The 12869-nt window shown below is 41.7% G+C and overlaps 1 protein-coding gene across 1 annotated transcript; it reads left to right on the plus strand.

Moving 5' to 3' along the window:
* Nucleotides 1-1618: 1618 nt before the first annotated feature.
* LOC113927620 (T cell activation RhoGTPase activating protein) lies at nt 1619-12574 on the plus strand. The gene is made up of 11 exons (XM_027603589.2): nt 1619-1730; nt 2920-3052; nt 3642-3725; nt 3814-3867; nt 4184-4250; nt 5982-6148; nt 6798-6959; nt 7424-7533; nt 8993-9188; nt 9773-9887; nt 10502-12574. The coding sequence occupies exons 1-11, from the start codon at nt 1705-1707 to the stop codon at nt 11773-11775; spliced, it is 2388 nt and encodes a 795-aa protein (XP_027459390.2). The 5' UTR covers nt 1619-1704; the 3' UTR covers nt 11776-12574.
* The last annotated feature ends 295 nt before the right edge of the window (nt 12575-12869 follow it).

A 12869-nucleotide genomic window follows, 5' to 3' on the forward strand; every position in this document is an offset into this window, starting at 1 on the left:
GGACATTAAATAAGTTGCTCACTTAAACCCTATTCAGCCCTGAAATTCAATGTCAACAAATGTCCACATCTAGTCCCATAGTTCAGTCCCAGAATAAGAAGAGAAAGAAAAAGGGGAGGAGGAGAGAGGAAGAAGAAAATCAAACTAGGTTACAGGAAATTTTATACCTAATGTAATTTATAGCATTTGCATTTTAATCACTTCTTCTTATAAATGTCCAAAGTCACCACAATAGCATTAACAGACATATAAACCGTTATTCCTCTTTCAAGAGTTGTTACTGAAATATACATGTTGATTTAGGTCTAATTCTTAGTATGTTTCATAATAAATTTATAAACATGATTCTCTACATAATAAAAAAAAAATAATACCCCAGCAAAAATTAAATCTCACTTAAAAATTCACAAAGTTCTAGGAGGGGTGCCTGGCTGGCTCAGTTGGTGGAGCATGTGACTCTTGATCTTGGGGTCATGAGTTTGAGCCCCATGTTGGGTATAGATTAGTTTAAAAAATGTTTTCCAGGGCCCATTGGTGGTGGTTAAAAGTTGAATAAAGATTTTTTTTTTAATTCAAAAAGCTTTGGGATTACATATCCAAAGGGAAATAGCACTTTTCTTCTGTCCAACTAACTTCCTCATTTTTCTCCATTGTCATATTTTGGTGGCTGAGTTTACAGTGAGGGGCATTTGTGTCATTAGAGGGACTCAAGCAGACTCCCCACGGAGTGCAGAGCCCAAGTGGGGTTTATTCCCATGACCCTCAGATTGTGACCTGAACCAAAATCAAGAGTCGGATGCTTAACCAACTGAGCCACCCCCCGTCGCCCCTTAAAAATTTTTCTTTTACATTTTATACATCAGGAATCTGGGTTCATCTTCCCTTGAATATAGAATTGCATGGCAAAACAAAAACAAAAACAGTTTTTAAACCACTATAGAATGTGTATTGTGGGGTATAGTGCATAATAGAAAGAAGAAAAAAATATGGCCTTCATTTGAAATATTTAGATTGAGGACTGATGCATTAGTTAGAGCAATGCCAACATGAAATTTCATAGAAAACCCCAAAAACTGTGCCAAATGAAAAAAAGTTCGTGAAATACGTATTAGTGTAAAGAAGGACTATTTTATACGTAAACGTATTTGTTCAGAAATTATTTCCTAAGTACCTACTACCTGCTTGTCTCTAGGCTAGGAACAGCATATATGACCTTTTTGGTAATAAAAAAAAAAAGTCAGTGAGTCATTTTGAAGGTTCGTAAAGGCAGGAGAGAGGATGAAAGGCAGTAACGTGCACAGACTCTGCGGGGACACAGCTATAAACTCGCCTGTGTGGCAGTTTTCAGAGAGGGAGCCTCCAGCTGGAGACCTGAATGCCACCCGCCGAAACACTGAGTTAGGGGGCAAATTTTAACTGCTCTGTGCTCCAGGTCCCCGAAGACCTAATCATGACTTCCTTTCAGTATAAAGATAAGAGAGCTATCAATCCGAGAAAGTCTTGGAATTAAAGCCTTCTGATGATGAATTAAGACAAGATAGTTTTAATCTTTTGTCGAAGAATAACACATATGCAGAAATGTGAACTTGAGATGATCAGCGCCCAGATCAAGAGATGGAGCATCACGAAGCCCTCTCTGGCCCCTGGTGGTCACTACCCACCCCGAGGATACTGGTATAGTGGCACAGATTGGCTCCTAACAGCATGGATCACTTTGCTTTGCATGCAAGGTATACTTTTTGGGGTCTGGCTTCTTTAGCTCAACGTTGTGTGGTGAGACCCTGCACAGTATACAGCACATAATAGGTGTTAAATAAGTAGGTCTCACACCCCAGAGTTGGATGTAGTTATAGACCACACGTTCTCAGTGCTATGCAACACTCCACTGTGTGAAGATGTCACAATGGATGCCACATTCTGCTCCTCAGGGACTCGAGTCATTTTATATATATAGCCTTTTAGCCACAGAAAAGACCAGAGATTTTCTCTTATCCAGAAGAAAAGATCCACAGATGAAATTCACCATCTCCTTTCTACTTGAAATTGGTCTGATCAAAAGAATTTTGGTGGGTACCCGGGAGGCTCAGTGGGTTAAGTGTCTGCCTTCAGCTCAGGTCGTGATCCCAAAGTCCCAGGATTGAGCCCCACGTCGGGCTCCCTGCTCAGCGGGGAGTGTGCGTCTCCCTCTCCCTCTGCCACTCTGCACCTCCTCCCCCTGCTTGTGCTCTCTCTCTCTCTCTCAAATAAACAAATAAAATATTTTTTAAAAGGAATTTTTGGTTTTCTTTCCATGTCAGGACTAGAGATGGTCAAACTACAAATTAAGTATTAACAATTTTAACTAGGAGTTAGAGAAAGGAGAAGGGGGTTATTATCTTGGCAGGTGACTTTAGTGGACTCTTCCTAATTCCAAAGGAAACTGATGGTGACCATTTATCAAATGAGGCAGTGTGTCTAGGACTTCTTAGAGGCAGAGCATCCTGCACCCAGAGAGTTGCCAGGCAATGTATGGTGGTGACTGATGAACGGAGTGGATGGTGGGTGGGAGGGGAGACAGCACCCAAACAGGATACAAAATAAGGGCACCTGAAATCACCACTTTACAAAAGAAAATTATATTTATCACAGAATAACACAATTTCTTATTCATACATCCCACCTGTGACATTAATCAGAGCCGTCACCTATGGGCCATATGTCATCTTTTCCACCCTTACTAGTTTATAGATTTTTTTTTTTTTTTTACTTTGAAGTGTTAGAAGAAGAAAAAGAACCAGAGCTGCCCTAAAAGGAATGAGGAAGTGAGAGCTCCCCACAGTATCTGGCTAGCTATGTCTGGGTGACAACCCATGATGTTCTTTCCGGTCTCAGTAATATTCTGAATTTCCACCTGCCCGCCCCTTCTTGTTTATAATGCAGAACACGTGAAGTTAGAGCAGTTCAGTCTTCCTCTCTCTATCGGTGGATTAGTAGGAGCAGAGTGTTATGCTGTCTCTCCCATTTTGCACCGTTCCCCGGAGATAAGAGAACCCTGGCTGGAGGCCCTCCGAGGGTGAGTACCATAAATTAACACAACTGGAAAATTAGCTAGCTGGCAAATCACTGGTCTTTGAGTGCACCTCCAACAGAAAACAGCTGTACCCCAAAACATGCAGCAAATAATGTTAAAGACGCTGAGCACTGAAAGCTTTCCTTCAGTGTGAAGCCTGCACTCTTTCGGTATAGGAATTCTGTCAACGTTAACTTTGTTTTATGTTTACTGCAAGTAGCATCCTGGGAATAAGGTTTTTCCTCTGGGGGTTAGAGGAGCTAATCCATGCAGAGCACATAATACAGTACCTGACAACGTGAGCTCCTCCCCCCAAAAAACGTTAGTTATCATATGATTGTTAGATTATCTCTTGATGGGAATGGAATAAATGAATAACAAAGTTTGTCGTGGTAAAGATATCGGGTTTAAAAAATTTAGAAATAAGTGTGTTCAGGTGCGTCCTTAGTAGCCGAAGACACCTGGAAACATATCACAGACGTCAAATGAAAACTTTTCTATCTAATAGTTTCAGATTTTGTGTTTTGGCACCGAAATTGGCCAACTTATCATGTGTCTCCCTCCTCACTCTCTCCCATATGATTTCTCACAGGCAGGGCTAAGGCCACACGGAGCTAAATTCATCCCTGGACAGTCAGCCCAAAATCTAATGAAGTTGATAAGCAACTGCAATGCTGTACGTACCCCTCTTATATTTCTTAATTCATATTTTCCAGAGGTAATAGTCAAACGATCTTTACCTAATTTAATTTTTTCTCTTTCAGTCAAAAACACTAAGTGCCAATAATATGGAGACATTGATCGAATGTCAGTCAGAGGTAAGAGGGCAATTTTTAAAACTTTTCATCTGCACTGTGAGAACATGGAAAACTTTCTGTTTTTATGGAGTATTGTTTGGATTGTATAATTATCAGAGTAGAAAATTAACATCCTAAAGGTAGTTAATTAAATACATTAATTGGGACCTTATATGATGACAATCAAGACTTTATTACTGATTCTAGAAGCTAGAAAAAGATCATTGGACTTTACTGGCTAATTTTTAATGTGAATAAAATGTTGTCCATGTATTTTGTGGGGAAAGACTGGGTAGATCTCTTCAGTCATTTTTAACGAAAATAAATATATTTTTAGGACAATATCAAGGAACATCCTCTGTTGGCATCATGTGAGAGTGAAGATAATATTTGCCAGCTAATTGGTGAGTTTTGAAAACATACTGGTCTTTTATGTAAGTACTAACAACAAATGTTCTTGGTTTGCAAAACCACAGTACTTTACCCTACTAGGAATTTCTTTTTTTAAGTGTTCTTCTAAAGACCGCAGAACATTAACACTTAAATGGCCAGCAGACTCCCGCTCACTAGAGCATCAGAGCACTCTGACAGGAAAGATCCTTCCTTCAGCCAAGCCCCCAGCTTTCCGAGGAGTTTTTAGTGGGGTCAGATCTCCTAGCCACTTCTGTTTTGACAATTAAAGCAGGCATACAAATAAAAAGCAGACAGTTCCTTTTCCCTTTTCTTCCTTCTCTAATGAAGAATGAATGTAAGAACCCATGAAGCAATTGGTGCTGATCTCCAATTCCCAGGAACCCACCATTCACTCTTGAACCGTTTTCGTAATGTGTTTTGTATTACATAACCGCGACCCAGTTCTGAACTGTAAGGGACCAGCCCCTTCTCCAGCCATCCTCTCCCACTCGCCAGTGTGGAAACCTACTGCAGTGCATTAGAAAATAGAACTTTTATATGTAGCGGAAAAGAAGAGAAGGAAAAGGGGGGAATAGAAAGGAAGGAACGCGTGAGATGCGATATCCATTGCACACACGTCTTCAGGATTTTGCAAAGATAGAACATCTCACTAATGTTTTCGTGATAATTCCCAATTTCCTGGTCTAGATTCAAGCCTAACTGAGGCAATTTGTGCCAGCCCTTGTCCTCAAGCAACCCCCACCCAGGGCGGGGGGGGGGGGGGGGAGGGAGGGGGGAGGGGGGAGGGGGGCCGCTGGAGGAATCCTTAAGGGAACTGCAGCCTGTTGTAGCTCCCTCTAGTGGCTAGTTGGTGCTAGTGTGGCTGCAGGGGTGTACTGGCCCGCGCCGCTAAGGGCATTCAAAATGGTCTGGAGCAAGATTCCAATCTTTTTTATGGCTCAGTAATATTCCGCCGTATTTATAGACCACGTCTTCTTTATTCAGTCATCTATCAGTGGACACTTTGGTTGCTTCCATTTCTTGGCTATTGCAAATAATGCTGCAATAAACATAGTGATGCACATAATCTTGTCGAATCAATGTTTTCTTTTTCTTTGGGTAAAACCTAGTTTAATGACTGGATCATATGGTATTTCTGTTTTAATTTTTTGAGGAAACTCCATATTGTCTCCCATCGTGACTGAAACTAATGTAACATTCTGTGTCAACTAAACTTCAGTTTAAAAAAAGATCTTGAGCAAGTCACTTCCTCCCCTTTTAAGTTTTGTTTCCTCTGCCAGTCAAAGGAGAAAATTAAAATAATCTATTTCGCATCAGAAAAACCCACCATAGTTATTAAGGTCAATATATGAAGATGGTTGTTTGTGATCTGCTCGGCTAGTTTTGCTGATTTTCTGTAGCAAACAGCCAGTGAAGAGTAAAAACAGGAAAGGTGGAGACTTTGAGGAACCTGGGTGTTGATATTTAGGGGCCGGTTGCTCTGGTGACCATGTGTTTGCTTTTCGGGTTCATTTTTCTAGATTAAAATTCATGCCCTTTGCTTTCTCAGTTTTTCAAAATTATTCCCCACCCCCACGCCCCGTGGCATACCATAGATGACATTATGTGGCTGACAATATCCATGGTCTTATATGGATCTTTACTAATTATTTTAATAATTATTTAATAATTTAACAATTATGAATCTAATTTTTCTCTTTGCCTTGTTTTCCTGGCTGTAGAAATTAAGAAAAGAAAGAAGGTGCTGTCCTGGCCCTTTCTCATGAGAAGGCTTTCTGCTGTGTCAGATTTTTCTGGGGCTTCAGAACCTGAATTAAAAACATCACTATTTGATCAGCCCTTGTCAATCATCTGTGGTGAGGATGACACGCTCCCCAGACCCATTCAGGTAGGTGCATGTACTCGCAAATCTACTTCAGGTTTTTGTCCGATGTGAAACATCCTTGGGAGCTCTAAATATCATTCTCATGCTAAACTTGTTGGGGCCAATCTTTAGGTTTTTCCACTTTTGGAAATAGTGTTTCCACATATGAGTGCAGTCAGGAGACTACCTAACTGCTTACATTCTAGAAATCCATCCCTCCATCCTCCTGATTTTGTGGAGTTAAGAATGCTAAAAGATGTGTAGCTTCTGAGAAGTCAATGGATAGAGATGGGGTATAAAGTATATGATCAGAAATCCAGCGTTTATTTAGAATGACTTGAAAGGAGAGAGACCGGAAATAATTTTAGAACGTACAAAATTAGAGCATTCGCAACTTACCTCCTCTTAGAAAAATAGCAGAGTGGAGGGAGGAGGTCAGTAGCAACGGGGCTGTGAAAACCTGGCAGGCATGGTCTCTTGTAAAGACCATGTTGGTATCACAGAGACCTATCTTTTATGGAGAGGATTATCTATGACGGGTGAGGTTTGCTACCGTTCACACGCACTGTTTTAATACCGAAACATCGATTCTTCATGTAGTTGTAGCCTCATATGGTTTCACGTATTCAAAGTAAGGGTAACCTTTTCCTATCCCTACATCTCTTTCCTACAGGATATTCTCACTATTCTGTGCCTTAAAGGACCTTCCACGGAAGGGATCTTCAGGAAAGCAGCCAATGAGAAAGCCCGCAAAGAGCTCAAGGAGGAGCTCAACTCGGGAGGCGTGGTAGATCTGAAAAGTCTCCCTGTGCACCTTCTGGCTGTGGTCTTTAAGGTGAGGTCCCGGCATTGCCACCAATAATCTGCCAGTGGGCTCGGACACTTTGTCTCCGGGAATAAGAAACAGGCCCTTCTCCCTAAAAATCAAAGTAAACTGATCTTGGAGTTTAAGTTTTTTAGTGAAGCCTTTTACTTTCTTATATAAACATCTCTGTGTCTGCAATCTCAGATTCCAACAGACAATGATACAGTACATTCTCCTCAAATTCTTATGAGAAAAGGCCAAGTCCACGCTCCTGAAGCTGGGAGCCCCTCAGAGGACGGCCTTACTCTGTCCATTGTCAGGAAATTGCTACGAGAGATTTCCCTAAGAGTGTTCAAATGCAGGAAGGAAGGCGGCGCGCAGCCTGTGGTAGGATGATCAGAGGGTCCCTGGGCTGGACCAGCCAAGGGGAAGATGAAGACGCCAGCGCATGATGTAACCTAACCGGGCCCAACCATCCCCCTTTCACCCTTCAGGACTTCCTCAGAAGCATCCCACAGAAGCTACTTTCATGTGACCTGTTTGAGGAATGGATGGACGCTCTAGAGAGGCAGAATGAGGAGGACAGAACTGAGGCCCTGAAACAGTAAGTGGCCAGAGTCGTTGCCAGAGTCCAGGCCCACACAGTCTCCATCTTCTGATTCTTCACACAGTTCTCTGAGTGTTTCAGGAACATTGACGTGTTTAGGGAATCAGAGTGGAATTATATGTCTCCTCCCAGAATAAAAATCACGAGGTACCCTGGACATTCCTTTTAAAGTAGTTTTAGCCAAAGGAGAGGAAGCGCTTTTTCAAAGAGTAGAAAGTGAACTTCAATATTCACAAACCCCAAGAGATGGAAGAGTCTAAAACATAAGTAGTTCAAGAAGGTATGAGACAAAACCATAGATGGAAGCCTCAAAACAGGCTAGGTGGCCAAGTGTAGGAATGTGGGGTTATCCTTAACCTAATAGATTAGTGTCAGGCGAGGCAAAAATTCCCCCGTAAAACATCCCTTAAAGCACAGGAGAACAATCCGGAAGGGATTGCTTTGATCGTAAAATTCCACAGCATATTTCATATTCTTCTTCTTCTTTTGCTTAAAGATTTCATATTCTTCTAATTAACCGAAATGAAAACTCTATAAAAACAAATTCCAAAGACAACAAAAACGATTACCTTTGTAAATGAAACTGTAACCTGTTAGCAACTAGACGATCTCAAACCCCTAATTTCAAAATCTCAGCACTTTTGCCAAATGCTATGAAAGTCTGTCTCTTTGTTATGACTGTCCCATGCGGCTAAATATTTCTAGTGAAATAGTTATTGAATTGAAGGCATTAGAGTATCCGTCCCAAATTGAAAAGCCTAAGATTACCACAAGTTTCTCCTTAAAGGCACTAAGCTCTTGCATAATAGTAACTTCTTATGAGAAGTGAAAACAGTCCCTATCTTAGAGTTACCATTGCATATTTTGAAAAAGTGAGGCTTTACACATCTCATTTATTATCATTCGTACCAATGTTCCCATTGAAGTGCTGACCTGACCATATTTACAAACATGCCCTTAGAAACTGATTTCTTCTCCATAAAGATGTCTCGGAATGGCATAAAAATGGGTCATCTTTGGGTGATGATCACAGATCAAGAAAGGCAACTGATCGTGCTCCCAAAATACCAGTCTTGCAGTGTTAGAAAGACATTCTGCCTGGCCACACGATTGTTCTACAAAGCAGTTTTCAAAATGTATTCGACTATGGAGTTTGTTGTAGAAGTTAAGGATTCCCAATGTAAGATCTATACAAATAGTAAAGGGCTGTGTTATTGGTGTCCTAATTATAAAGAACCAGTGTCTTAGGTCTTGAAGATCTCGTGGTTAACCAGTTTCATTCCACATCAGTTGCCACTGGAAGTGTCTGAATGAACGTTTCACAGTCTTACTGATGAAAATGCACCTTCCTCATTTTGAAGGAAGTCTGGGTTAGGCAGAAATTTTCAACTTGCTACACTAAAACTGAGATAGAACATTAATCCTCTAAAACCAGCTTTCCTGAACTTCATTCCAGGGTTGCAGATAAGCTCCCCCGGCCCAACCTCCTGCTGCTCAAGCACCTGATCTCCGTGCTCTACCTGATCAGCAAGAACTCTGAGATCAGTAAGATGGACGCCAGCAATCTAGCTATCTGCATCGGACCCAACATGCTGACCCGAGAGAATGACCGATACCTGTCTTTCGAAGCCCAGAAAGACTTGAACAACAAGGTTTGTTCCCGTGTCTGTCTGAGAAACTCCCAATGTATGTATGATCTCACCATTTGTTCGAAAAAGCCAAGTGATAAAATGCCTCCGAGTCTCTCTGGCTGACTCAAGCTCACAGTGAAATATGAGATGCAAAAGGCTTTTGTCATAGTTCTGCTCTCTTAGATTTATTCATTTAATGAAACGGAACAATCCCGTCTCGTAGGATTTCAAAGGTGTCCTTTGTTACGACTAAGTCTCACTGCCTCCTAGGATAGAAAAGCCCCTTTGTTTGGTTGGGTTTTTTTCATCTGTGCATTGCACTCTGTCAGTCCAACTATCAGTTTGGGAAACTCCTTACTTAAGTGAAAATTTTAGTTAGAGGGTTTTTTTATAATTCTCAAAAAATGCATGTCTCAAAAATAACTTCAATATATATGATTTTTACCAATTTTCTGTATGTTCTTTTCAAAAACATAAAGATCTCATATGCTCATTTTGGCGCCTCCCTAACAGTGGACCCTCATTATATCCCCATTCCTTCCCCTCTTCCCTTAAGAGAATGAAAGATGTCTTTAGGCTGACAAGTTGCTTCTTTTTCCTCACAGGTTAAAACATTGGTGGAATTCCTCATCGATAACTGCTTGGAAATATTTGGGGAGAACATTCCAGCACATTCCAGTACTGCTTCTGATGACTCCCTGGAACACACTGACAGTTCAGGTACCAAATGTGTTCTTGACTGATTATGATTGTGGGGGGATGTCCTTTCCAGTCTGCCAGTCCATGCCAGTAACGTAAAGTATCTCTGGCATTTGAAGCACAAGTTACCTGCACAAGTCACCAAATCAAATTCATAGGATGCCATTAACATGGAAACTTGCTCTCAAATTTTCCTGCAGCCTCCTCATTCCGCTGACACGCCTTCAGCTTCTTTCTGAATCATAAAGAATTGCTAATTTTACTGAGTTACCTTTAGCTAGAGGGTTGTTTCCACATAACGGGATACGGGTCCATTAAAATGGAATGGATCCCATCAAAGAGCCATCCAAAGGATTAATTTTTAAATTTAAGATCAACAAATGTTCAACGAAATGTTTTGTCTCTTTTCTCATTCTCATTGTCTCACTCGTATTTCCTTTTCCTACTTCTCTTCTGCACCTCAAACTAGGAAAGAAACAAAATTTTAATGTGACAGATTTCTCTCGTATCAAACCCCAGAGTAGCTGCACCAGCTTACCTAGCGCCATACTTGATACAAGTAGGGTGAATGGTACTAAAGTTTATTTCTCAGAAAAACTGACCCAGAAACTCAACTGTCCCTTAACTTCTTCCAGACATGTCAACACTGCAGAATGACTCAGCCTATGACAGCAATGATCCTGACGTGGAATCCAGTGGTGCCATCAGATGCCCAAACAGGCAGCCCCAGGTGCCCTTGGAGACGGCTGCCGGCTGGGAGCCCAGAGGCCTGCAGCTCACTTGGGAGTTGAGCCCAGAGCCCATTGTCAGCACTGTAGCCAGGCTGAAAAACTCCCTCAGGGAACCAGACAGGAGCTACTCAGAGCCCTGCATGTCATCCTCACAGGAGAGCCTCGAGAGCCAGAAAACTCACCAAAAACTAACACGAAGTGAGGATGACTTCACCATGGCCCAGGCAGGGGCTTGTTTGGAAGGTGAGGAAGCTGAAGACCCATTTCCAGAGGAGGTGTTTCCTGCAGTTGAAGGCAAAACTCAGAGGCCACAGGACCTGAAGGTGAAGAACTCGACTCAGGGTTTGGGGTTACTGTGGGGACTGGCACCCAAAGCCTCCTCCAGTGGCTCTCTGGATGCTTCCTCTGACAGCTCCCCTGTGGTTTCTCCTTCCAGTCCCAAAAGAAATTTCTTCACCAGACATCAGTCTTTCACAAAGGCAGAGAAAAGTAAGCCCAACAGAGAGATTAAAAAACATTCCATGTCATTCTCTTTTGCCTCTCACAAAAGAGTGTTGACCAAAACCCCCAGCTGTGTGTCTGTGAAATCCAAAGGCTTTACAAGAGACCAAGTAAAGAAAGTCTTTAAAAAAGAAAGCCAGCTTGCTGGGCGAATCATCCAAGAGAACTTGTCTGAAATCCAGGGCCAAACAGCTCTAGACTTTAGCTCCAGATCCTATGCCCTCTCAGTCGAGGATGTGTTCCAGCAAGTGGATCAGAGGACCCCTGGGAGTCCACCATCTTATGAAGAGGCCATTCGGTGCCAGGCATTGGACCTCTCGGCCTACGGGAGCCAAACAGTTGGCAGCATGAGGGCTAGAATGCTCAGCTGGGACACTCAACTACCACCTCTCCTACCTTTTCACCACGGAGGGAATTCAAGAGATATATGCAGTCAAGAGCCACTTGACAGGCACAGACTATCTCCCAGGACTGAGAGTTGGAAACAGAGCAGGACTGTCCATGCTTCTGTTGAAACGACAGGACAAGTGACTATCACAGGGAGACCAGAGCTGCACCGGCTAAGAACGACATCTGAGTCAAATCAGAAGACTAAGCTGGACCACTTCGTGCGGCGATGTAGTCAGCCGGTCTTTGAGGCTGACCAACTCCAATATGCTAAAGAATCCTACATTTAGGAAGGCAGACCAGACACCATGACGTGGCTTGTGGTATCTCTGTAAATGCATGACTGTATGAAGAACTGCTTTAGACTCTGTTTTCATAAAAGTCGAGAATAAGCTCCTTTAGAGAAGCTGTGTAGAGCCCTCCTCAGTGGGGCTAGCTATGCAAGGGCACTCAGGCAGTGTCTGTGTGTGCCTGAATTTGTGCAACATGTAGCAAGTGTATGAGATGTACTGAAGATAAGGTGTTAAGGGCAAAGATGTCTAGATGGGTATGTGTATATTTGTTTGTGAACTTGTGGTCAATGGCACTGCTGTTCTCTGCCTCCTGGGGCACTTTTCTATTGGTTAGTGTTCAAAAATAATTTTTCTTCTATTTTTTTGTTGCCTCCAATATCATGCCATTTTTCATATTTTCCACAAACTCCATTTAGGGGAAAACATTTAAATCTATTAGAAGTTTACTCCAGTAAGCAGCTTTGTGATACCTACTCACAAGGAAAAGGAGCAGACTGCAAGGAATAGACTTCAGTGTTTGGAGTTATCAAAGGCATTACAAACTCCAGGAAATGAAAAAGCCATCGTTAAAATTTATGAAAAACACTTAAATGTGTCCTTTAAATCATCTCATTTTCAATTTGGATAGATGAGTAAAAATGCAATACATCAATATTATCTGATTTATAGCACTTTGAGTTTCTTTGTGACTCAGTTTTGTCTTCTCCAACAGTGTGCAGGAAATTACTTTATACGCATTGGGGATCATATATAGAATTTCAATGTAATCTCACTACAGTAAATTGCCTTCCTTGTTTCAAAGTAAAAATGTTTATTCTTTACTGATATGTTGCCTTCTCTCTCTTGATTCTATAGAAACCCAAGAAAAGCACTCACACATTGGTTCATTCAACAACATTTATTAAATATATATTCATTACCCTAGATTAATAGGCAGGCTGGGATCTTGTCTTTAGAAAAAAAGACAAATCCAGTTCTCCAGTGGTTTGCAAATTCATAAAAAGTACTTACTTGAAGCCATTTTTTCAATAGTAACTCAGAGGCCAGAAAATTCAGAATGCAGGGGGTGCCTGGGTGGCTCAGGCAGTTAA

The sequence above is a fragment of the Zalophus californianus genome, chromosome 7, assembly GCF_009762305.2.
Source record: "Zalophus californianus isolate mZalCal1 chromosome 7, mZalCal1.pri.v2, whole genome shotgun sequence".
Classification (NCBI taxonomy): Eukaryota; Metazoa; Chordata; class Mammalia; order Carnivora; family Otariidae; genus Zalophus; species Zalophus californianus.

Coding starts and splice junctions, on each gene's coding strand:
- LOC113927620 (XM_027603589.2), top strand. CDS start 1,705: ATGGATCACTTTGCTTTGCATGCAAG. Junction 6,149..6,797: donor CGCTCCCCAGACCCATTCAG/GTAGGTGCATGT, acceptor TCTTTCCTACAG/GATATTCTCACTATTCTGTG. Junction 7,534..8,992: donor AGAACTGAGGCCCTGAAACA/GTAAGTGGCCAG, acceptor ACTTCATTCCAG/GGTTGCAGATAAGCTCCCCC.